This window comes from Daktulosphaira vitifoliae, unplaced genomic scaffold (genome assembly GCF_025091365.1).
Source record: "Daktulosphaira vitifoliae isolate Bord-2020 unplaced genomic scaffold, ASM2509136v1 Scaffold_2, whole genome shotgun sequence".
NCBI lineage: Eukaryota > Metazoa > Arthropoda > Insecta > Hemiptera > Phylloxeridae > Daktulosphaira > Daktulosphaira vitifoliae.
Genome location: NW_026099573.1, coordinates 29,509,293 through 29,533,990, shown reverse-complemented (window position 1 = coordinate 29,533,990; position 24,698 = coordinate 29,509,293). Strand labels below are relative to the sequence as shown.

The following is a 24,698-nucleotide window of genomic DNA, read 5'->3' as shown; positions in this document are numbered from 1 at the left end:
ACTTATTTCAAAATTAAAAAAACCCAGCACAGGGGGGTCGCGGCACAGTGGTGACGTGGCATAGATGGATCAAGTATATTGATATCTGACAGTGATTAAAATCACTATAAAAAAAAAACGCTTCGATGCAAATCTTTAGATAGTGTTTAACTTTAAAAAAAATGGTGTTTTATTCCAAAAGCTACATGATCTGCTGGTTCCTTATTAATATCTCGATTAAGATAAAGTATGTCGAATGAAAAAGAGTTTATTAAAAAATATTATTTCTCATAAAAAAATAATGTTGATCCATNGAATGAAAAAGGGATTATTAAAAAATATTATTTCTCATAAAAAAATAATGTTGATCCATACACTTTTCAATATGTCATAGCATTATAAATTTAAAAATGTAAAATACAAAATCGAAAATTTTCACACAAAAATAGCATTCAAAGACATCAAGCATCTATAAAAAAAAATTATATTGATATGTTCATTTTTGAAAAAGTTACGGCTCATTTTAGTAAAAAAAATTGAAAAAATTTCGAAAATTAGCGATTTTTAAATTTGTATTTTTTTTGGAGGTTTCCCCCATTTACGGGAAACGGGGGAATTTTTTTCAATTTTTAAGGATAATGTCTTCGACTAGATACGATTTGTGATCTTTTGACGTATCGTTGAAAGAAATTCGTTCGGTGAGAGCTGAGAAAAAGTGGTAACAGACACACAAAAAAAAAAGAAAAATTAACACATCTTAGTAAAATCAATACCTTCTCAGCTTTGCATCAAAGCTAAAATATCATTTATACCTTTAGAATTTTGGGTGCTTCAATTTTGATTACTCGTATACTAGCAAACTGAAAACCAAATGCTTTCTACATTGAGTGAAACAGTTAAAAATATGACCAAAGAACTTATAGACGTAAGCATTAAGCATAAATATATTATAAGTAACAGGAAAATTATCAGGTAAGATTTTAAAAGTCAATACCTCATTTTATAACCTTCGAAAAACACCCCGAAATAAAGTAACTCTTTTTGAGTTACAGTATATTGTGTCACATAATTATAAAAAAAATTATACATAAACACAAAGATCGAATTACTTCTCGATGACGTCTAAATGATGTAATGTGATAAATCCATTAGATAAACACGTTCTATACACGTGGTTGTGGCTACGGCTGCTGTACCTGCTGTGGATACAGCTGCAATAACCATAGTAGCAATAACGGTTGCATCTTCGTTATACTATGTTATATTTTAACGTAAAAAGTATTGCCACAGTACACACACACACATACACATAGGGTCAATACTGTATACAAAAAAAAAACGACTTGTAGTAATGGCGTGAAATATTGCGCCAACACATATTAGGCGCGTGATCCATAGTTTTTATTAACGTAAAAAAACAAGCAACTGTCGGAAGTTTAAACAATTCATATAAATAATATACATTTAATTTGATGACTAATAGATAATGATTTATAGATTACTGAATAATGAGTGGTGTATGTGTTGTAACATATTACACAAACTTGTGCCCGAATAACTTATAAACTAACACCTTAGATAACTTCCATTATTTTATTTCTATCAAAGTATAGTTTACCTAATTATTTGATAAGAAAATAAAACTGCTTCATTTTTGTACAAAATATCTTTTGTAAACATTCGTTTTTATAACAACGTAGACTCTAAAAACCACTTTAACCTTATATAACTATAAAGTAATAATAAATCGACGTAAGTAGCATATCATTAACGCTATTGGCTACCTGTATTTATAGTTCTGCTAGTTCTATAAATGAATACAATCTGGAAAAATCGAAATTTTAAATAATTCAAGCACTGTTAATTTAAAAAATAGGTAGCACAGTGTGGTCATGGCATAATTGGGACAAGTATAGGTGATATCTGACAGTGATTAAAATCACTTTTAGAATAAACGCTTCGATGCAAATCTGTAGATAGTGTTTAATTTTAAGAAATTGGTGGATTATTCCAAAAGCAAAATTAACTCCTATTTCTATCATTATTCCTAATTAGTCCTTGATTTATAAGTGTAATATATGAATGAATATTTTTTTAACAATTAAATATAGTATGAAATTGATATTGAATAATGTAGTATTGTAATTTTTTCGGAGAATTATTAAAAAATTATAAAGTAGTTATTATTTTTATGGTAAACGTGTATAAAAATTTAAGGGCTTGACACAAAACTTATTAGATTATAATTTGTAGTTAATTATGAATAAAAAGTCTGCAAATATTTTTCATCAGAGTAAAAAAAAAAATACTTTTATTATTCAATTTTTCGTGCTAATTTCAAATCAGCAATTATATGTTTCCCATCACCAATAATTTTTGATATTAAAAATAATATCTAAAAACTATGGAATATTATAGACTGTTAGTAAATTAAGAGTGATAATGGTTAAGAATTGATTACATAAAGTGAATTGTTACAAACTCTTGGTTAACAACGATACAAATATTTATTAAGTAACGAAATATTAAATAAGCAATACAACATGCTGTTCACCTATAGATGATAATAATTCAACAGGGAACTGATGGCAACACACACTATCTCGGTGGTAGCTAATTTAAGTTAATGTCTTAGAAAATAACAGTAATAGTCAGCTTTAAAAATAACTGTTTTATAGCACGGTGGCTGTGAATTACAACATTGTTTATGTGTCTAGTGTACCCATCTGTTGCTACAATGATGTTGTGGGATATGAGCACATATATGTGATCGTATCCAATCATACAAAAATTTTAACGTTTTATGGTCATTTTGGAAATATGTTTGTGTAGATGATACTTGAATTATTTATTTTAAAATGTTTTATATAGTTTCATAAATGCAATTTTAAAATAACTTTTGGATGAAATATTCTCGTAAATTTTTGTTTTATTATTTCAATATTCGTATTAAAACATACCCCTCCTACATCACTATTAATGAATTTATGTTACAATTCCAAATTATGAATTAAATAGTATCTGAGATTTGTTTTTCATTTTACTAATCATTTTTTTTCTGGGTTTGTGAATCTAATTCAAAATCTAACAACTTCTGAAACAATAAATATTTCTTGATAGTTATGAAATAAATATCATATAATTAAATTCATGACTATAAACAAATTTTTATTTGGCATATACTCTGTTATGTATTGTTTTTATAAATCTTTAAATCTTGTATAGGATCTAAGCATTAAAGTATTTAAAGTAACTTCTGAACTACTGGTTTAAAAAAGTTATTTTAACGACCAGGCATTAATATGTTGGATCTTTTTTCATTATATGACCTAGTTATACATAAATTTTTCCATTAGAAAAAATTAAGTTGGTACTCTAAATGTACAGATATGGAAATACAAATTATTTAACCATTTTAAATTTTATAAATAAATGTATACATTTTTAGAAGGGAACATTAGATATTAAAAACACTTCAAAAAATTAGCGTTCAAATATCGTCTAAGAAAATATATAAAACATAAAATAAATAATTCAAGTATCAACTACACACATATTTTCTGATAAGCCTTAAAAAACGTTCAATTTTGTGTAAGATTAAAGTTTGCTGGAAACCTTGAAACTCTAATGCAGTAATATATACAGGATGTTCAGTAAGTCAGGAAACGGGTTTCTATTGTTCTCATTGTTTGTAACAATGAGAACAATAGATACCCGTTTCCTGACTTACTGAACACCCTGTATATAAACCGTAATTAATTTCTTTAATATTGCTCTTTAGTCGAAATATTAACAAATTTATACTTGAAATAGATGAAATTCAGTAATCCCCTCTGAGTTTTAACCGTTATCGTTCTTAATTTACTAGTGCGGGTTCTTGCGTAAGAAGTTATCATAACTAAAAATAAGTATTTAAATGGACAATTTAATAACAACTTTAATATTATTAAAAAACGTAAGACTCTTACCATTAAAATGCTGTATGATTAATACTAAAAATGATTTTTTTTATGTATAATAGACATTTATTTTATGGGCTCATAGTTTTAGGTGAGTTAAAAAAATAGTTAAAGTTATATATTATAATTTCATGTTAATACTTTGTTTGATACCAAAAAGTTTTTCTTTAGATGTATTAATAAAATATATTATTGGTGCTCATCTTTATGGATATGGAAAGCAAACTACATGTCCCATGTTAGTAACTATATGCTTCTTACATTTATTTTCTATTTAAAACATTGACACAACTACTCTAGAGGCAAGGAATTTTTTTAAAAACGTAAAAAACTGTTTTTGAGTCCGTTTTAAAAGTAACTTTAAAAAAACGTTTTAAAATCAATATTTTATTGAAAAAATATTTATTAAACTTTATTGAATTTTAAAAATGTATGTTCAGTCTTCTTATAAAAGGGACTAAGCTCCCAATTAGTTAATTTAGTTCTTTGAAAAATTGATAAAATTAAATTTATTGTTCCTTAAAATAATTTTTAAGGCGAATAAAATATGTTTTAGCATTGCCAAAAAATATATTATATTTGTCATAATTATTCACAAGAGGAGTTTTTTAAGGTAGTGACATAAGAAAACGTTTATTAGTAACCATAATGATTAAAAAGAATTAAAGAGAAATAATAATAATAAAAAAACTGAAATTAATCAAAAATTTAAATATTTCTTAATAAATAAACGAAAAATGCTTAAGATGGTGTACAGTTTTATTAATTTTTTTATTGTGAGTATATTAAATTTTTCTATGTACAAAATAGATAATTATTTGAAAATATTATCTTTTTTAAAAAAATGTTTTGTTTTAGAGATTTCTATCGGTGTTCTAATGGCGACTGTATAGATTTCATACTTGCTTGTGATGGAAAAACTGATTGTTCTGATAACTCAGACGAGACTGAAAGTCTTTGCTCGACACATTCTAAAACGTAAATAATCTACAGTACAATGTAAAATATTTGAATACATAAATTCTTATTTTTTATTTATTTATGAAAATTGTAGATGCCCTGGTTTTGCGTTTCGCTGCTCATACGGAGCATGTGTGAGTAAAAGTGTTTTATGTGATGGCACTTTTGATTGCATCGATAAATCCGATGAAAGCCATGCTATATGTTATCAAACAAAGTTTCAAAACACAACTAACCCAAAAATTCAGGCCAACACTTTCAATATTTCAACGGAATGTCAGTTAGTAAATACTTAATTATTTAATAACGGTGTGTTATAATAATTATAACATAAATCTTTCGTGTTGATTATTTTTTTAATAATTTTTGTACATGCGTTTAGAAAAAAATTCACGGTTAATTTTCAACTTTACATCCCACTAACAATTAAACTAAGGTTAACTAAAGAGCTATAATACAAATGTAGGAATATAAATTTCTTGAAATTTGTATATTTTTGTGTCAAGAGTGTATAAAAAAGAGTTGGGATTTTGTTAGAATAATTAACATTAAAGTATTATGTAATGTTAAAAAAATAACTGAAGCTAGAATTTTAGACTACTATTTCTAGTTAAAATGTATTAAAAAAAAACCCAGCAAAGGGGGGTCGCGGCACAGTGGTGACGTGGCATAGTTCGATCAAGTATAATGATATCTGACAGTGATTAAAATCACTATCAAAAATAAACGCTTCGATGCAAATCTTTAGTTAGTGTTTAACTTTAAAAAAAATGGTGTTTTATTCCAAAAGCTACATGATCTGCTGGTTCCTTATTAATATCTCGATTAAGATAAAGTATGTCGAATGAAAAAGGGTTTATTAAAAAATATTATTTCTCATAAAAAAATAATGTTGATCCATACACTTTTCAATATGTCATAGCATTATAAAGTTAAAAATGTAAAAAATAAAATCGAGAATTTTCACACAAAAATAGCATTCGTTAGCCATTTTCGCCATGAAGATAAGTCTAGAGGTCCAATTTTTTTTTTCTTCAAATTAAAGTATATTACATTAGCTAGTGTCAGACTTTCCAGAACACTTTAAAAATTTAAGTTGAAAAAGTAAACTTTTTGTATATAAGTTGTTATTTTAAATCCCCCTCTGTGGGGAGATAAAGGGTCAAATTTACAAAAAAAATATATCAAATGATAGGTAAAGACATCAAGCATCTATAAAAAAAAATTTTATTTTGATATGTTAATTTTTGAAAAAGTTACGGCACATTTTAGTAAAAAAAATTGAAAAAATTTCGAAAATTAGCGATTTTTAAATTTGTATTTTTTTTGGAAGTTTCCCCCATTTACGGGAAACGGGGGAATTTTTTTCAATTTTTAAGGATAATGTCTTTGACTAGATACGATTTGTGATCTTTTGACGTATCGTTGAAAGAAATTCGTTCTGTGAGAGCTGAGAAAAAGTGGTACAGACACAAAAAAAAAAAAATTAACACATCTTAGTAAAATCAATACTTTCTCAGCTTCGCATCGAAGCTAAAAGTTAATTTATTAGATCGACACAATTTCAATGTGATTTTGGTGAATGCATCGACAGACTTTTTATATGCGATGGTACAGCCAATTGCAAAGATAGAACTGATGAGACTCGAAAAATTTGTGAAAATTTTAGGTAATTAAATGAGTTATTTATTTTTATTTATGTATAACTGCACTATATTCAATTACAGTTACTTTAATAATTTTTTATATTTAAAGGTGTAGGAGCAATTCTTTCAAGTGTAACTATGGTGCATGTGTACCCGAAGAAAATAAATGTGATGGTCATAAAAATTGCGCTGATGGTTCAGACGAAATCAAATGTGATCGGAATAGAACTTTAATTGTGACCGAAAATTCGACACAGAAATTTACATCTAGTCCAGGTCAACCAAAAAAAAATACTTTGAGAATATCTATATATACAGTTAATATAGTGACTACAGTTATGAAAATTTAAATAACCGAATATTATGGTTACGTAACCATTTATGTAGTTATTCCAGCTGTTTTGAATAGAGTTATCACTATATTAATCGATTATTCTTTTGTTGTAGTCGGTATACCGAATTAGTTTTTTATAACATCAATATTCGTAGATACACAGCATTGTTATTATTAATGGTAGTAAGGCACATTTTTGTGAGTTCATAAATAAACCAACTGACTATATAAAAAGTCTATCTATTGATAGTCATAAATGATAATAAATAATCCGTGACTGTGACAGCGATGTCATAATAACCATTTAACTACCTGTATTTATAATCCCTTGTGTATTCTACATGTTTATTAACTCAAAATGTTGAAACATTAAATGTTTATATTTATTAAACGAATAAAGTTATATTAAAAATTCAAATTCCATTTACAATTAAACTAAAAACTAGATCATTTTATTAAATTAAAAAAATGTGTTCCCATTAAAAAAAACAAAGTTGACCCCCTTACAAGTCTTAAGGGATGAACTTAAAAAGTATTACGTAGTTAATAATTCAAGAATAATGTGTAACTACAGATAACCAAAAAAAAAAAAAATGTTTAAATTATTATTAATCTGCAAGTAATTCAGTGGGTTATGATAAAAAAATCACCCTGTATATCTTTTTGTATATTAAAAAAGAAACAAGTTATTGTGTATTAATTAAAAAAATAATTAAGTAATTAAAAAAAAAACCCTGTACAGGGGAGTCACGGCACAGTGGTGATGTGGCATAGTTAGATCAAATATAATATGATCTGACAGTGATTAAAATCACTATCAAAATTTTAAAAAAGTGGTGGATTATACCAAAAGCAACGTAATCTTATAGTTCGTTATTAATATCCTGATTCAGATAAAGCATGTCGAATGAAAAAGGGATTATTAAAAAATATTCTTTCTCATAAAAAAATTATGTTGATCCATACACTTTTCAATAAGTTATAACATTATAAAGTTGAAAATGTAAAAAATAAAATCGAGAATTTTCACACAATAATAGCATTTGGTAGCTGTTTTCACCATGAAGACAAACTAAAGTCCGAAATTTTTTTTTACATAATAAAGTACATTACATTAGCTTTAATTTAAGATATATATATAAAAGTGTCAGACTTTCCAGAACACTTTAAAAATTTAAGTTGAAAAAGTAAACTTTTTGTATATAAGTTATCATTTTGAATCCCCCTCTGTGGGCTTGTAAAGGGTTAAATTTATAAAAAAAATATACTAAATGATAGGTAAAGACATCTAGCGTCTATAAAAAATAATTATATAATGATTTGTTCATTTTTAAAAAAGTTATGGTAGTTTTAAGTAAAAAAAATTGAAAAAATTAGCGATTTTTAAATTTATAATTGTTTTGGAGGTTTCCCTCATTTACGGGGAACGAGAGAAATTTTTTAATTTTTGAGGGTAATGTCTTCAACTAGATATAATTTGTGATCTTTTGACGTGGTAACAAAAAAAAAAAACACATAATAAATACCTTCTCAGCTTCGCACCGAAGCTAAAAGTTTTTCTATTGTAAAAATAAAGTAAATCAATTACTCCAAAGTAAATAAGCTTATTTTCAGAATGTGGTATAATAGTAGATCAATTACAACCACTAATTTCAAATGGAAAAGATTGTAAGCCTAGTGAAGTTCCTTGGAATGTCGGTGTTTATTATAAAGAAGACAATGTATACAGCCACATTTGCAGTGGATCACTAATTTCTCAAAATTTAGTTGTGTCTGGTAAAATATAAATCCTTCTTTTTGTTTATTAAAACTGATTTCTTTGAAAATATAAAAATTATTAGTAGCATTATTTTTTTTTTAGCTGCTCATTGTTTTTATGACCATTCAGATAATAGACTAGATAATAACGATTTTCAAATTTATGTTGGAAAGTATCACAGAAATTATGATTCTAAAAATGAAACCCAGTATGCTAAAATTTACAATGTAAGATTATTTTTAATTAACTTTATATTTGAAAATTGTGTTAAAACTATAAAATTGTCGTATTTTAGATTAAAACAATTTATATAGGAGAAAAGTATGAAGGGAAGGAATCAAGTTACTATAATGATATAGCTATTGTTTTATTATCTGATCCTGTAAATAATAGTCAAATTGTTTCCATTGTTTGCATTGATTGGAATAATGACTACTCAGAAGTCAACGGCACTTTAGGATTGGTAAATATTTGTTAGATTTAAATTAACTGGAATTGGTGTTGCATTAATTAACTGAAAACATTTCTGTAACAAATTTGATTATGAGAAGTCGTAGAATTTTATAGATAAATATTTTCAAATAAATAGATCAGTGTAAAGAATTTAAAGAAAACGTTTTACTACTTATATTAACTAATATTCAGAAAGTGATCATCAATACTGTTAATTTTAGGTTAATTATATCCTTAATTGTTAATGATATTATTCCTAATAAAAATCGATCTGATTACTGACTCGGTTGTCAGTGTTCTATCGGTGAATGTTACATCATAATTATTTTTTGACACTTCCGCAAAACACTCATCCACGTGGTCAATTGGATTCAAATGGCTTTTAACTGAATTAATTATCTTATTAGGACTGTATTGAAAAAGTCTAAAATGATTGTTCTTTTAGTAGCAATTACAATTTTAATAATAAAAAAAAGAAAAACATCATGCTAAAATAAATACCTTCTCAGTTTCGCATCGAAGCTAAAATAAAAATAATGAATATAGTATAAATTTTCCATCTCAAAGTCAAAAAATATCTATAAAAAAGTATCAAGATTAAAAAAAATTATAATTTTTATTTAAATGTTCTTAAGCGTTTGTAGATTGAAATTTTACAATACATTATTAATAATGTAACTGCCTTTTTCGTATTTTTAGGTTGCAGGATGGGGAAAGAATGCTAAAAATAATGGGATACCCAGTGAGACATTATTAAAAGCTAAATTACCATTTATGGATAATTCGAAATGTCAAAAATTAGTAGGAAAAAAATTTGGTACCGATCATATTTGTGCTGGTTCAGAAAATGGTAAATTTCCATATGGTTGTCATTTATTTTCTTATTTATTCACAGTATAACGCAATAATCATATTTTTTATGAAAATGGAGCCAATATTGCTTATAAGATATAAATATAATTCATGATGTATAATAATGAAATATTATGTTTCAGTGTCAGATCCAGGAGTGCAACAAGGAGATAGCGGATCTGGTTTATCGTTCATACATGATGGTAAATATTATTTAAAAGGAATTGTAAGTCATTTTAATTCAAATTCCAATAATTCAATCGCTTTATTCACCGACTTGAAAAGTCATATGAAGTGGATTCGTAAAAAAATTGATGAAAATAGAATATTATAGTTTTAACTATAGTTTTAACTATAGTTTATGACATTAATAAACCAATAAATGTATAGTAAATAATTGTTTATTTGTTATACTAATATATATTATCTTATGATTTTTTTTATATGTATAAATATGTAATAAAAAAAAAAATTGTTTATTACACTGTACAAGAAGGAAATACAATTCGAGAATACGTGTTTAGAATCAAGCTTTCTATAATTTAGAAAATTTATCAAGTCTCAAACGTATCAATAATATGTTCAAAGAGATACGGCGGAGCATATTTTAACAAAACCCAATTTTTTGATATAACCTTGTTCAAAGATTATCTATAAAAATATGCAAACAAAGACCAAATTTAAAGCGTTTACTTGATAAGTATACTTATACAAAATGGTGTTGAGTCTATGTTTTTAAAAAGAATTTCAAGGACCTTTTAGAATATAATATTTATATTAGTATTAAATATAGTAATCAGACAAAAAAAAATAATAATAATAAATTTATGTTCGACTGAATACTAGTGTACTATTTTAATATTCTGAGCAAAACACCATAAGAAAACTTAATCCTAAAATCATTATTTCAATGTTATCAAGAAAATGAATAGAACCTCCACTCTATCCAGAAACTCCTGTGGGTACTTCTCCTTTCTCCCGTAATATTCAGTTAGGCAGGCGCGCATGGTGCGTAGGTTGTGGTAAGGTACCAATACAGACCGCGAGCCACGGGTTGACGACAAGTCATTAAACGACCGACAACCGTCGGTTGTATTGAATTGCCATCCCGTGGTTGGCACGTGAACGAAAATTCGGTCGACTCATTCTCATATGTATGAGTGCGCAAAATATTTTCATCTTGTCAACCAGTGCTACACATTCGAGGTAGAGCCCACGCGCGTCACGCTTGAACGTACGATCGTCTCGGATTGCGGGCTTCTTGCGCTTCGATGCCCGCGAGTCGCTCGTCAAGTGTTGCATCGTGTCGCGTCGGGTCCATCGCTCCCGATGGATCGAAAGTAACGCGGTGTGCGTCCGATCGCCGACTATCGTTTTATTCAATGTTGATATGACGAATAGTCGGTTGTGCAGTAACGTGTGGGGATGGCGGCATATTTTGACTGATGCGCTCGAGAATGTTGGAAATTTGTCGCTGTTCCATAGACATACGAGACAGCGACCTATCTAATTCAGTCATCCGTGCTTCAATCCGCGCGTTATTGGACAGGTCGCGAATGCTAAGTCGAATCGCCATCGAGCGGGAACGTACACGTCCTCATCGTACGGCGCGCCTAATTGTCCGCTTGCGCGAGTAATTTCCCCCGGTGGTTCGACATCAGTTTCGTCATCTCATGTGCGGTTCATTGGATTTTCCTCCGATAAAAGTGCTACGATGGGCCGCTAGTTACTCGCGTTTACGCTTATCTCTTCTTCAGCGATACGGTCCATAGAGTTGTCGAGAACTTCCACTTCGGGCTCGCGAACCGGAATTTCGCTATCAGGCGACGTTCGAGGTGGTAAAATGTCTTAAAACTTAAATAGAAATCATAGTAATTATTTCTAAGGCACTTAAGCTATTTAATTAGATTCTAAAATTAAAATATTCAGAACCTAATTAATTTTAATGATTTACTTTAACTAAAAAAACTAATCAAAATGTTGTTGAAAAAATTTACTTCATTGAGCGTATTATAAAATTTGATTGTATTTGTAAAAATCCATTGTTAAATTCAAGTGAAACTGAAAATCATTTTTTTTTTTAGATTTATAGTTTATATTGCAACATGTTACCAAAAAATTTGGAATATAAATAGACTTTTAGTAACACATAAATAAAGTTAACGGATTATACCGTTGTACGGCGGCTCCGATTGGTCCCTGTCTTCATTGTTATACTAGACACAAAGCTGTGAAGTAATCGCCCGTACTAATCGAATTACTCCTCGATGACGTCTAAATGATTTAATGAGATGAATCCATTGGATAAACACGTTTTATACATGTGATTTTGGCTACGGCTGTTGTACCTGATGCGGATATATCTGATGTGATAACGGCGGCAACAACTGTAGTAGCAACAACGGTTGCATCTTCGTTAACTATGTTATATTTTAACGTAAAAAGTATTGTCATAGTACACACACACACATAGGGTCAATACTGTATACAACAAACGACCTTGTAGTAATGGCGTGAAATACTACGTCTATGCGTTAGACACGTGATCGAAGTTTTTATCAGCGTAAAAAAACAACTGTAGAGATATCGGAATTTGTAGGGGTAGCATAAAAGGGGTATTCAGCATTTACAAAATATTGACTTGGAGTTTAACGACAGCGTTGGGGGTGAATTGTAACACGGCTGTCAGGGATTGACGGATAGTCAAAGTGTACCGGAAAACGTCTGAAAAATAGTCACGGTATTGTGATGTGTAGCTTATATAATGAGGGATCAGTTTATCATTGCTATAGTGGTGATCGACCGTTGTGTCATCCGTATAGATGGTAATGCGAGTTAGTTGACTTTCAACTGAGCGGAATACCCGCGATGTATTGTCAGCCGTATTGTTAATATTTTATAACGTAATATACATTCATTTATTTACTATGTATTAAATGTCTATGTGTTAGCACTGTTAGGGATTTGAACCCTCGACCAAAGGCGTCGTAGTGACAAACCTTATCACTAGGTCACTGTGCACTTATGATTCAGATCCTGATACACTCTCATATAGGTTGATAACGTGATGTGTGGCTGAGGAAAACTCGGTACCTTATCAATTGGCACAAATGTGGCATATCAAATGCGCGGAATCGAAGCGTACTATTTGTACGTTGTACCGTTAGCATGTACCTCCACTAGAAAATGAACTTTTTTTTTATCCCAACGTTTTCGTTGTCTATTTTATGTTATTTTTGGAACAAAATTATAAATTTATTAATAATATATGAATTACATTTTACTCACATTAATTTTAAAAATAATTTCAGACCATGGACTTGACCGACCCATCGGCTATTTTGTGATAAGGTAAATTCTTTACATCGTATATATTATTCTAATTATTCTTGCTTTATGGAATAATTTCACTGAATACCATGTCCTTCAATCCTTTTATGCTTTCAACCACTTCACAGTAGTATTGTATAATACGTTCTATAAGGTGCATTAATTGATAACGGGCTTTTAATTTGTTAGCAGCAGTATTGTTAATAGTACATTTATGAAGTTTTTTTGTATTTAATGGAACTCCGAATTTAACGACCGTTCTGGATTCCAACGCTAAATGTATATTATTGCGGTACAACCCTTTAGATATTTTAAATTCAGCGTTTTATTATAACATACTGTGTTCTCTCTTTACTGTAGGAGATTGTAAAAATAATTTTTTTCACTCATCATAACGTCAATCGTTTATAAAAAATCTGCTGACTTACTAATACGTCTAGCAGGAGTAATAATGCCTAATACATGTAGCGTGTACCTCCCCTAGAAAGTTAACACTAACTTTCCGGCTGTAGGGCCCGATAGTGAAGTTAGAGTACATTTGTGCTAGTCGATGTTGTACTGATATATAGAATGGTATACGACAGTGTCATCGCTAGCGACACAATTAGGAAGTCATAAGACACCTAGGGCTGAACATATGGCCCATCAAAAGAGGTTACCTGAAGTTATGGTTATGATGTGACGTCATGGGGCCCTTCATTAGTCATAGGTTAGGGTTTAAGCATAACACCAGTATTGTGTGCATCAAGCTCTACCACGTTACCGACTCGGCACACAGTTCCTCATATATATTACATACATATTGTGCATATACATTAAATATTAAATATAATAATAACATAGTACAATTATAATTCCAAGTTTCAATTTTCTTATTTTACAAATACATAATAATATAACGGACAGTGAAATATTAAAAAAAAAAAATGATTATATAAAAAATTACACAAATCTTGGATGCTTCATTGCAATATAAGAATTGATAATATTTACAAATAAAGTTATATTTATAGTAACTCAAAATAAATATAAAATTACGTGGGGGTTGGGGTGGCTGAGAATGATGATGATTCAGTTACTACATATTTATTAAATAAAATGATATAATATAATTTTCTCTATATATATGAGTACGTGGATTTTTATGAGAAGATGTAATAAAAATTAGAAAAACAAAATCATATCTGAAAATGTATTATTCTTGAAATAATTTGAAACAGAAATTATTGTGATTAATTATCATGCTTTAAGTATCAATAACGCTATTCGTACCAGTTGTTATCTAAGCATGTGTTGATCGTGACTCCTGTCAATAATTACCTCGAGTAGCATAGGAACTATAAGTGGGATCTTTACCTTGGCAAGAGAGTATTTATTTGTGTTGATTACACAAGTAACCCAATCAAAGATTGGATTAGGCTAGGTAGCTTTGTACAAACGTTGTCGATTTTATTTATCTACTTAATTTATGTACTTACATTACTTAACTTTAAACCTTATAAATCTTCATTGAAATATAAGTTTACCTTTGTAATGTTTGAAATAAGATTGAAATAAATATACGTTTTTTTTTGTAGTATACAGAGTGATTTTTTTATCATAACCCACTCAATTACTTGCTGAATAATAATAATTTAAACATTTTTTTTTTTTATTATTTTTAGTTACACATTATTCTTGAATTATTAACTACGTAATACTTTTTAAGTTCATCCCTTATGCTTGGTAAGGGTGTCAACTTTGTTTTTTTAAATGGTAACACGTATTTTGAATTTAATAAAATGTTTGAGTTTTCAATTCAATAACAAATGTCATTTGAATTTTTAATATAACTTTATTCGTTTATTAGATATAAACATTTAAAGTTTCAATTTTTTGAGTTAATATACATGTATAATACACTAGGGATTAAAATTACAGGTAGCTAATTGGTTTTTTATGACATCGATATTAGCAGGTACAAAGCATTGTTATTATCAATGGTAGTAAGACACATTGTTGTGAGTTTATAAATACACTAACTGACAATACAGAATGTATATCTATTGATAGTCATAATTGATAATAAACAATCCGTGACTGTGATATCAATATCATAAAAAATCAATTAGCTACCTGTATTTGTAATCCCTTGTGTATTATACCTATATATTAACTCAAAAATTTGAAACTTTAAATGTTTATATCTAATAAATTAATAAAGTTATATTAAAAATTCAAATGACATTTGTTATTAAATTAAAAACTCAAACATTTTATTAAATTAAAAATACGTGTTATCATTTAAAAAAACAAAGTTGACACCCTTACCAGGCATAAGGGATGAACTTAAAAAGTATTATATAGTTAATAATTCAAGAATAATGTGTAACTAAAGATAATAATAAAAAAAATTTTTTTAATTATTATTATTCTGTAAGTAATTGAGTGGGTTATGATAAAAAAATCACCATGTATGTTGTAAAAATTCACTTTGTTTAATCAATTCTTAACCATTATCACTCTTAATTTACTATCTGTCTATAATATTCCAAATTTTTTGGATATTATTTTTAATAATATCAAAAATTATTGGTTGTGGTAAACATATAATTGCTAATTTGAAATTAGTACGAAAATTAATTAATAAAAGTATCTTTTTTACTCTGATAAAAATTTTTTGCACACTTTTTATTCATAATTAACAACAAACTATAATCTAAAAAGTTCTCTGTCAAGCCCTTCAATTTTATACAAGTTTACCATAAAAATAATAACTACTTTATAATTTTTTATTAATTCTCCGAAAAAATTACAATACTACATTATTCAATATCAATTTCATACTATATTTAATTGTTAAAAAAATATTTATTCATATATTACACTTATAAATCATAAAACTTGTAACCAGAATAAAATAAGGTAATAGGAGATCATGTTGTTTGTGGACTAATCCATTAATATTTAGCTTCGATGCGAAGCTGAGAAGGTATTGGTTTTACTATGATGTGTTTTTTTTTTTTTTTGTGTCTGTTACCACTTATTCTCAGCTCTCACCGAACCGATTTCTTTCAATGATATGTCAAAAGGTCACAAATCGTATCTAGTCGAAGACATTACCCTCAAAAATTGAAAAAAAATTCCTCGTTCCCCTTAAATGAGGGAAATCACCAAAAAAAAATACAAATTTAAAAATCGCTAATTTTCGAAATTTTTTAAATTTTTTTTACTAAAATGTGCCGTAACTTTTTCAAAAATGAACATATCAATATAATTTTTTTTTAAAGCTAATGTGATGTACTGTATTATGCAAAAAAAAAAATGTCGGACTTTATCTTATCTTCATGGTGAAAACAGACATCAAAGTTAATAAAAAAAATACGATTTTTGTTTAAAAATTTCTTTTTTATATTTTTAACTTTATAATGCTATAACTTTTTGAAAGATCTATGGATCAATATATTTCTTTTTTTATAAATGCATGATATCAATACCTTTCATTTGGTATATTTTTTTTATAAATCTGACTTTTTACCTTTCTACAGAGGGGGATTCAAAATGACAACTTTTTTACAAAAAATTTACTTTTTCAACTTAAATTTTGAAAGTGTTCCGGAAAGTCTGACACTTTTATATATATCTTAAATTAAATCTTATGTAATATACTTTAATATTAAAAAAAAAAAATGTTAGACTTTATTTTTCTTCACGATGAAAATAGCTATCGAATGCTATTATTGTTTGAAAATTCTCGATTTTATTTTTTACATTTTTTAACTTTATAATGATATAACTTATTGAAAAGTGTATGGATCAACATTATTTTTAATGATAAATAATATTTTTAATAATCCCTTTTTCATTCGACATACTTTATCTTAATCAGGATATTAATAAGGAATTAGCAGATCATGTAGTTTTTGGAATAATCCACCAATTTTTAAAATTAAATACTATCAAAGGATTTGCATCAAAACGTTTTTTTTTTTGATAGTGATTTAAATCACTGTCAGATATCACCTATACTTGTCCAAATTATGCCTCGACTACACTGTGCTACTTTTTTTTTAATTAAAAGCGTTCGAATTATTTATTTAAATTTATTCATTTGCTTGTAATATTATTTTAAAATTTCGATTTTTCCAGACTAAATTCATGTATAGAACTAGCGGGACTATACATACATTGATGTGCTACTTACGTCGATTTATTATTACTTTATTACTCTATAGTTATATAAGGTTAAAGTGGTTTTTAGAGTCTACGTTGTTATAAAAACGAATGTTTACAAAAGATATTTTGTACAAAAATGAAGCAGTTTTATTTTCTTATCAAATAATTAGGTAAACTATACTTTGATAGAAATAAAATAATGGAAGTTATCTAAGGTGTTAGTTTATAAGTTATTCGGGCACAAGTTTGTGTAATATGTTACAACACATACACCACTCATTATTCAGTAATCTATAAATCATTATCTATTAGTCATCAAATTAAATGTATATTATTTATATGAATTGTTTAAACTTTTCTAAAAATAATACATAATGCACTCATAAAAACTCAATGTAGTAATTTACATTAAGTAACTAAAAAATTTATTACAAGAAATTAATTAAAAGTAAACTAATATATAGTAATTAACAGAAACGATTAATAATCATATATCAAAACTGTCACTTCGGCTCTGCTCTTGGCATTACTATACAGGGTGATTTTTTTATCATAACCCACTCAATTACTTACAGAATAATAATAATTAAAAAAAATTTTTTTATTATTATCTTTAATTACACATTATTCTTGAATTATTAACTATATAATACTTTTTAAGTTCATCCCTTATGCCTGGTAAGGGTGTCAACTTTGTTTTTTTAAATGATAACACGTATTTTTAATTTAATAAAATGTTTGAGTTTATAATTTAATAACAAATGTCATTTGAATTTTTAATATAACTTTATTAATTTATTAGATAAAACATTTAAAGTTTCAAATTTTTGAGTTAATATATAGGTATAATACACAAGGGATTACAAATACAGGTAGCTAATTGATTTTTTATGATATTGATATCACAGTCACGGATTGTTTATTATCAATTATGACTATCAATAGATATACATTCTGTATTGTCAGTTAGTGTATTTATAAACTCACAACAATGTGTCTTACTACCATTGATAATAACAATGCTTTGTACCTGCTAATATCGATGTCATAAAAATCCAATTAACTACCTGTATTTACAATCCCATGTGTATTATACATGTATATTAACTCAAAATTTTGAAACTTTAAATGTTTATATCTAATAAACGAATAAAGTTATATTAAAAATTCAAATGACATTTGTTATTGAATTGAAAACTCAAACATTTTATTAAATTCAAAATACGTGTTACCATTTAAAAAAACAAAGTTGACACCCTTACCAAGCATAAGGGATGAACTTAAAAAGTATTACGTAGTTAATAATTCAAGAATAATGTGTAACTAAAAATAATAAAAAAAAAAAATGTTTAAATTATTATTATTCAGCAAGTAATTGAGTGGGTTATGATAAAAAAATCACCCTGTATATTTCAAATATGAATATGTAAATATTCCGACTAAAGAGTAATGTTAAAGAACTTAATTACAGTTAATAAATATTTTTCTGCAATTAGTATTTCAAGGTTTTGACAGACTATAATCTGTTATGTCGCTATTTAGGGTTGAGTCTAAATGCCCTTCAACAGTATTCTGAGGGATCAACGAGGTATACCTGGTTAAGCTATGTCTACCTTAGGTACAGAGGTTACCTATTTAATTTATATTCTCTTGGAGGACTAACAAGGGTCGCACTACAATAATATATATATATATATATATATATATATATTTGGTTAACTACGATATAAATAAATATTTATTAAGTAATTGAAATATTAAATAGATAATACAACATGGTGGACACCTAGAGATGATAATAATTCAATAGGGAACTAACGACGACACACACACACACTATCTCGGTGGTAGCTAATTTAAGATATTGTCTTAGAAAATGAGAATAATAGTCGCGATGATAGTAAAAAGTCAACTAATGTCTTGAACATTCGTATTATGGCACGGTAGCCTGAATTACAAGTGTTTATGTATGTATACAAGTACGTATGCAGTCTGCCCATCTGTTGTTACATAACAGATTTGATTGTATTAAATCTTACAAAAATGTCAACTTTTTTTAAGCATTTTGGAAAAATGTGTGTATAGATGATACTTGAATTATTTATTTTATGACGTTTAAAATAGTGTTATAGTCGCATTTTAACATAATTTTTGGAAGAAATATTTTCATACATTCTTATTTTATTCTTTCAATATTTGTTTTAAAATATTCCCCTTCTGCATCACTATAAAAGAATTTATGTTATAATTCCAAATTATGAAGTATAACACAAATTGTGGCTATGGTTTATTTTTAATTTTACAAATTATTTTTTATTGGATTTGTAATTTTGATTCATAATGTAATAACCTTTTAAACAATACATTTGTCTTGATAGTTATAAAATTAATAATGTGATTTACAATAAATACACTTTTATTTGGCATGTACTCTGTTATATATAGTTTTATTTAAATCTTATATTAGACTCTGTCCACTTAAGTATAAAAGTATTTAAAATAATGTCTGCATAACTGGTTTAAAAGTTTTTATTGACCAGGCATGAATATAGTTCAATTTTTTATTATATGACTTAATTAATATGAATGTTTTCGATAAGCCTTAAAAACGTTCAAGTGTGTGAAAGATTAAAGTTGGCGGGAAACCTTGATAGACTAGTCGCAGTAAAATTTATTTAATGTAATTAATTTTTTTAATAATGCTCTTTGGTCGGAATATTAACAAATTTATACTTGAAATATATATAATGTAAAAATCCCCTCTAAATGTATTTGAGTTTTAACCATTATCATTCTTTGTTTACTAGTGTAACTTCTTGCGTAAGAAGATATCATAACAAAAACTAAGTATTTAAATGAGGCATTTTAATAACAGCTTTAATATTATTAAGTTTGGTAATGGAAAAGCGCAAGAATCTTACCATTCAAATACGTTATTCTTAATATTAAAAATGATGCTTCTTATGAATAATAGACATTTATTTCATGCGCTTATAGTTTTAGGTGAGTTAAAAAAATTTAAGTTTTAAGTTATATATTGTATATATATATTATAATTTTCATGTGTATACTTTGTTTGATACCAAAAAGTTTTTCTTTAGATGTATTAATAAAAAATACATTTGGTGCTCATCTATATGGATATAGAAAGCAAACTACATGTCCCATGTTGGTAACTATATGCTTCTTACATTTATTTTCTATTTAGACATGAACATAACTACCCTATTAACAAGAACATTTTTTAAAAATATAAAAAAAAAATTTTCAGTCCGTTTTAAAACTAACGTTAAATAAAATTTTTAAAGCATATATTTTATTAAAAAAATATTTTTTTAACTTCATTGAATTTTAAAAATATAAGTTCAGTCCTCTAGGTAACTTTTGTTAGTATTCATGATAATTAACAAGAAAAATTACAAAGAAATAATAAAAAAAAAACTACTGAAATTAATTTATAAATGAAAATATTTCTTAATAAATAAACGGAAAAAGCTTAAGAAGGTGTACAGTTTTATTAATTTTTTTATTGTGAGTATATTAAATTTTTTCTATGTACAAAATAGAATATTATTTGAAAAAATGATCTTTTTTAAAAAAATGTTTTGTTTTAGAGATTTCTATCGGTGTTCAAATGGCGACTGTATAGATTTCATACTTGCTTGTGATGGAAAAACTGATTGTTCTGATAACTCAGACGAGACTGAAAGTCTTTGCTCGACTCATTCTAAAACGTAAATAATCTACAGTACAATGTAAAATATTTGAATAGATAAATACTTACTTTTTATTTATATGTGAAAATTGTAGATGCCCTGATTTTGTGTTCCGCTGCTTATACGGAGCATGTGTGAATAATAATGTTGTATGTGATGGAAATTTTGATTGCATCGATAAATCCGATGAATACAATTCTATATGTTATCCAAAATTTTTTCAAAGCACAACTAACCCAACAATTCAAATCACAACTAAAAAGGTTTTAACGAAATGCGAGTTAGTATATATTAAATTTTTATTTTTTAATTTTTTAAAACAGTGTGTTATAATAATTATAACATAAATTATTCCCCTTCATCATTATTTAATAATCTTTGTACTTGCGTTTAGAAGAAAATTCACGGTTAATTTTCAACTTTACATCCCACTAGCAGTTTAACTAAGGTAAACTAAAAGAACTATAAGAAATGTGGGAATATTAAGTTCTTGAAATTTGAATATTTTTTTGTTAAGAGTGTATAAAAGATGGTTGGGATTTTGTTAGAAATTAACATTAAAGTATTATGTAATGTTAAAAAAATTACTGATGCTAGAATTTTAGACTACTATTTCTAATTAAAATTTATTAAAAAAAAAGTCAATTTATTAGATCGACACAATTTCAATGTGATTCTGGTGAATGCATCGACAGACATTTTCTGTGCGATGGTACAGCGAATTGCCAAGATAGAACTGATGAAACTCGAAAAATTTGTGAAAATTTTAGGTAATTAAATGAGTTATTTATTTTTATTTACGTATAACTGCACTATATTCAATTACAGTTACTTTAATAATTTTTTATAATTTAAAGGTGTAGGAACAATTCTTTCACGTGTAACTATGGTGCATGTATACCCGAAAAATATAAATGCGATGGTCATAAAAATTGTGCTGATGGTTCAGACGAAATCAAATGTGATCGGAATAGAACTTTAATTGTGACCGAAAATTCGACACAGAAATTTACATCTAGTCCAGGTCAACCAAAAAAAAATACTTTGAGAATATTTATATACAGGGTGATTTTTTTATCATAACCCACTCAATTACTTGCTGAATAATAATAATTTAAACATTTTTTTTTTCATTATCTTTAATTACACATTATTCTTGAATTTTTAACTATGTAATACTTTTTAAGTTCATCCCTTATGCCTTGGAAGGGGGTCAACTTTGTTTTTTTAAATAGTAACACATACTTTTAATTTAATAAAATGTTTGAGTTTTTAATTTAATAGTAAATGGCATTTGAATTTTTAATATAACTTAATTCGTTTATTAGATATAAACATTTAAAGTTTCAAAATTTTGAGTTAATATACAGGTATAATACACAAGGAATTACAAATACAGGTAGCTAATTGATTTTTTATGACATCGATATTAGCAGGTACACAGCATTGTTATTATCAATGATAGTAAGGCACATTGTTCTGAGTTTATAAATACACTAACTGACAATACAGAAAGTATATCTATTGATAATCATAATTGATAATGAACAATCCGTGACTGAGACAGCAATGTCATAAAAATCCAATTAACTACCTGTATTTACAATCCCATGTGTATTATACATGTATATTAACTCAAAATTTTGAAACTTTAAATGTTTATATCTAAAAAGCTAATAAAGTTATATTAAAAATTCAAATGCTATTTACTATTAAATTAAAAACTCAAACATTTTATTAAATTAAAAATATGTGTTACCATTTAAAAAAACAAAGTTGACCCCATTCCAAGGCCTAAGGGATGAACTTAAAAAGTATTACATAGTTAAAAATTCAAGAATAATGTGTAATTAAAGATAATGAAAAAAAAAAAATGTTTAAATTATTATTATTCAGCAAGTAATTGAGTGGGTTATGATAAAAAAATCACCCTGTATACAGTTAATATAGTGACTACAGTTATGAAAATTGAAATAACCGAATATTAGGGTTACGTAACCATTTATGTAGTTATTCCAGCTGTTTTGATTAGAGTTATCACTATATTAATCGTTCATTCTTTTGTTGTAGTCGATATAGCAAATTATCACAACTTCATTGAAGATGGGGTCAATCCATGCCAAATCATCTAGAAGTGATTGAACGACCACCTTATTTTTTTCTTAATTTTTTAGGGTTTATTCTTTATGCAAAATTTGAATTTACAATGTAATAACAGAAAGTTATAATGTTCCATGTGATGACTAATTATGTTTTTATGATGAAAAAATTAAAGGGATAAAATACATAAATATACCCAACCTCAGAAGTATAACAAAATTAAAAACATCTAATATGAGATTTAAATAATGCAAACTATTCTCGGGAATAGAGGAAAACACAGATTTTTACCAATTAATAATAGTATCACAAAAGATCTCATGATTTCATTAACTGAAGACACAATATTCTAACTACTAAAATAAAACCATGATTATTTATTAAAATATTTTACAAATTATCATAATAATTTAATTAATCACATGGAACATTATAACGTTTCTGTTCCTACATTTCAAACTCAAATATTGCATAAAGAATAAACCCTAAAAATTCAAGAAAAAAATAAAGTGGTCGTTCAACCACTTCTGGATGATTTGGCATGGATTGACACGATGAAACAAAAATTACTGTAAATAAATAAAATTTTAGATTTAAAAATAATGTCATAGACCATAAAATTGAAAACTCCTAATTCTCTTTAAAAAACTTCGGAAATAAATTTTATTGTAAAAATTTGTATTCTCATACATTTAGAATACGTGAGCAGAATTTCAATTAATTAAGTTTTTAAAGTAAGAAAAAAAAGCTCAATTTGAGATATTATTAAAGGTTAAATGAACGAGGCTCATTTGGCCAGAAACATGATCGCATAAAAAACTTTGAATATTAAAAAAGCAAAAAGGTTTTATGTAAGAAAAATATTAAATTAATCAAAAAAGTTTTTCTTGTAGTTAAGGGTTGTACAAAAATTATATTTTATTTGTATAAAATTGTACATAATACTGACTGGATTTGGAAGGCCTGAGTCTAAAATTTAATACTAATACTTAATATATTTTTATTTAATTTCTAATATGCGGGTACCAGTGTGATGCATCTTTGAATTCTTAATTTAATTTCAACTTTTAGAGTTTTTTACTATACAATTTATATTAACAAAATATTCTCTATATTATTGAATATGAATTTCAGAAAATTTAAAATCTCTGATTCCCTTTATAAAATTTTGGACGTAAATTTTGTAGTAAAAAAAAACCCAGCACAGGGGGGTCGCGGCACAGTGGTGACGTGACATAGTTGGATCAAGTATAATGATATCTGATAGTGATTAAAATCACTATCAAAAATAAACGCTTCGATGCAAATCTTTAGATAGTGTTTAATTTTAAAAAAATTGGTGTTTTATTCCAAAAGCTACTTGATCTGCTGGTTCCTTATTAATATCTCGATTAAGATAAAGTATGTCGAATGAAAAAGGGTTTATTAAAAAATATTATTTCTCATAAAAAAATT

The 24,698-nt window shown here is 26.8% G+C and overlaps 1 protein-coding gene across 11 annotated transcripts in view; it reads left to right on the top strand.

The window, feature by feature from the left end:
• Positions 1–24,698, top strand: part of LOC126897233 (modular serine protease-like) — a 116,139-nt gene that overhangs the window by 70,125 nt on the left and 21,316 nt on the right. For 5 of the 11 annotated variants that reach the window (XM_050670673.1, XM_050670672.1, XM_050670674.1 and 2 more), the window contains one exon: positions 8,493–8,654. The exons of 2 other annotated variants lie outside the window; for them this stretch is intronic. In XM_050670673.1, coding sequence (XP_050526630.1) covers positions 8,493–8,654 — 162 coding nt within the window. Of the gene's footprint in view, positions 1–8,492; positions 8,655–9,789; positions 9,941–10,085; positions 10,323–20,226; positions 20,431–20,528; positions 20,596–21,041; positions 21,162–21,237; positions 21,424–21,784; positions 21,914–22,000; positions 22,168–24,698 lie in introns of those variants that run through there. 4 more of the 11 variants (XM_050670682.1, XM_050670683.1, XM_050670681.1 and 1 more) reach the window with 4 other exon arrangements.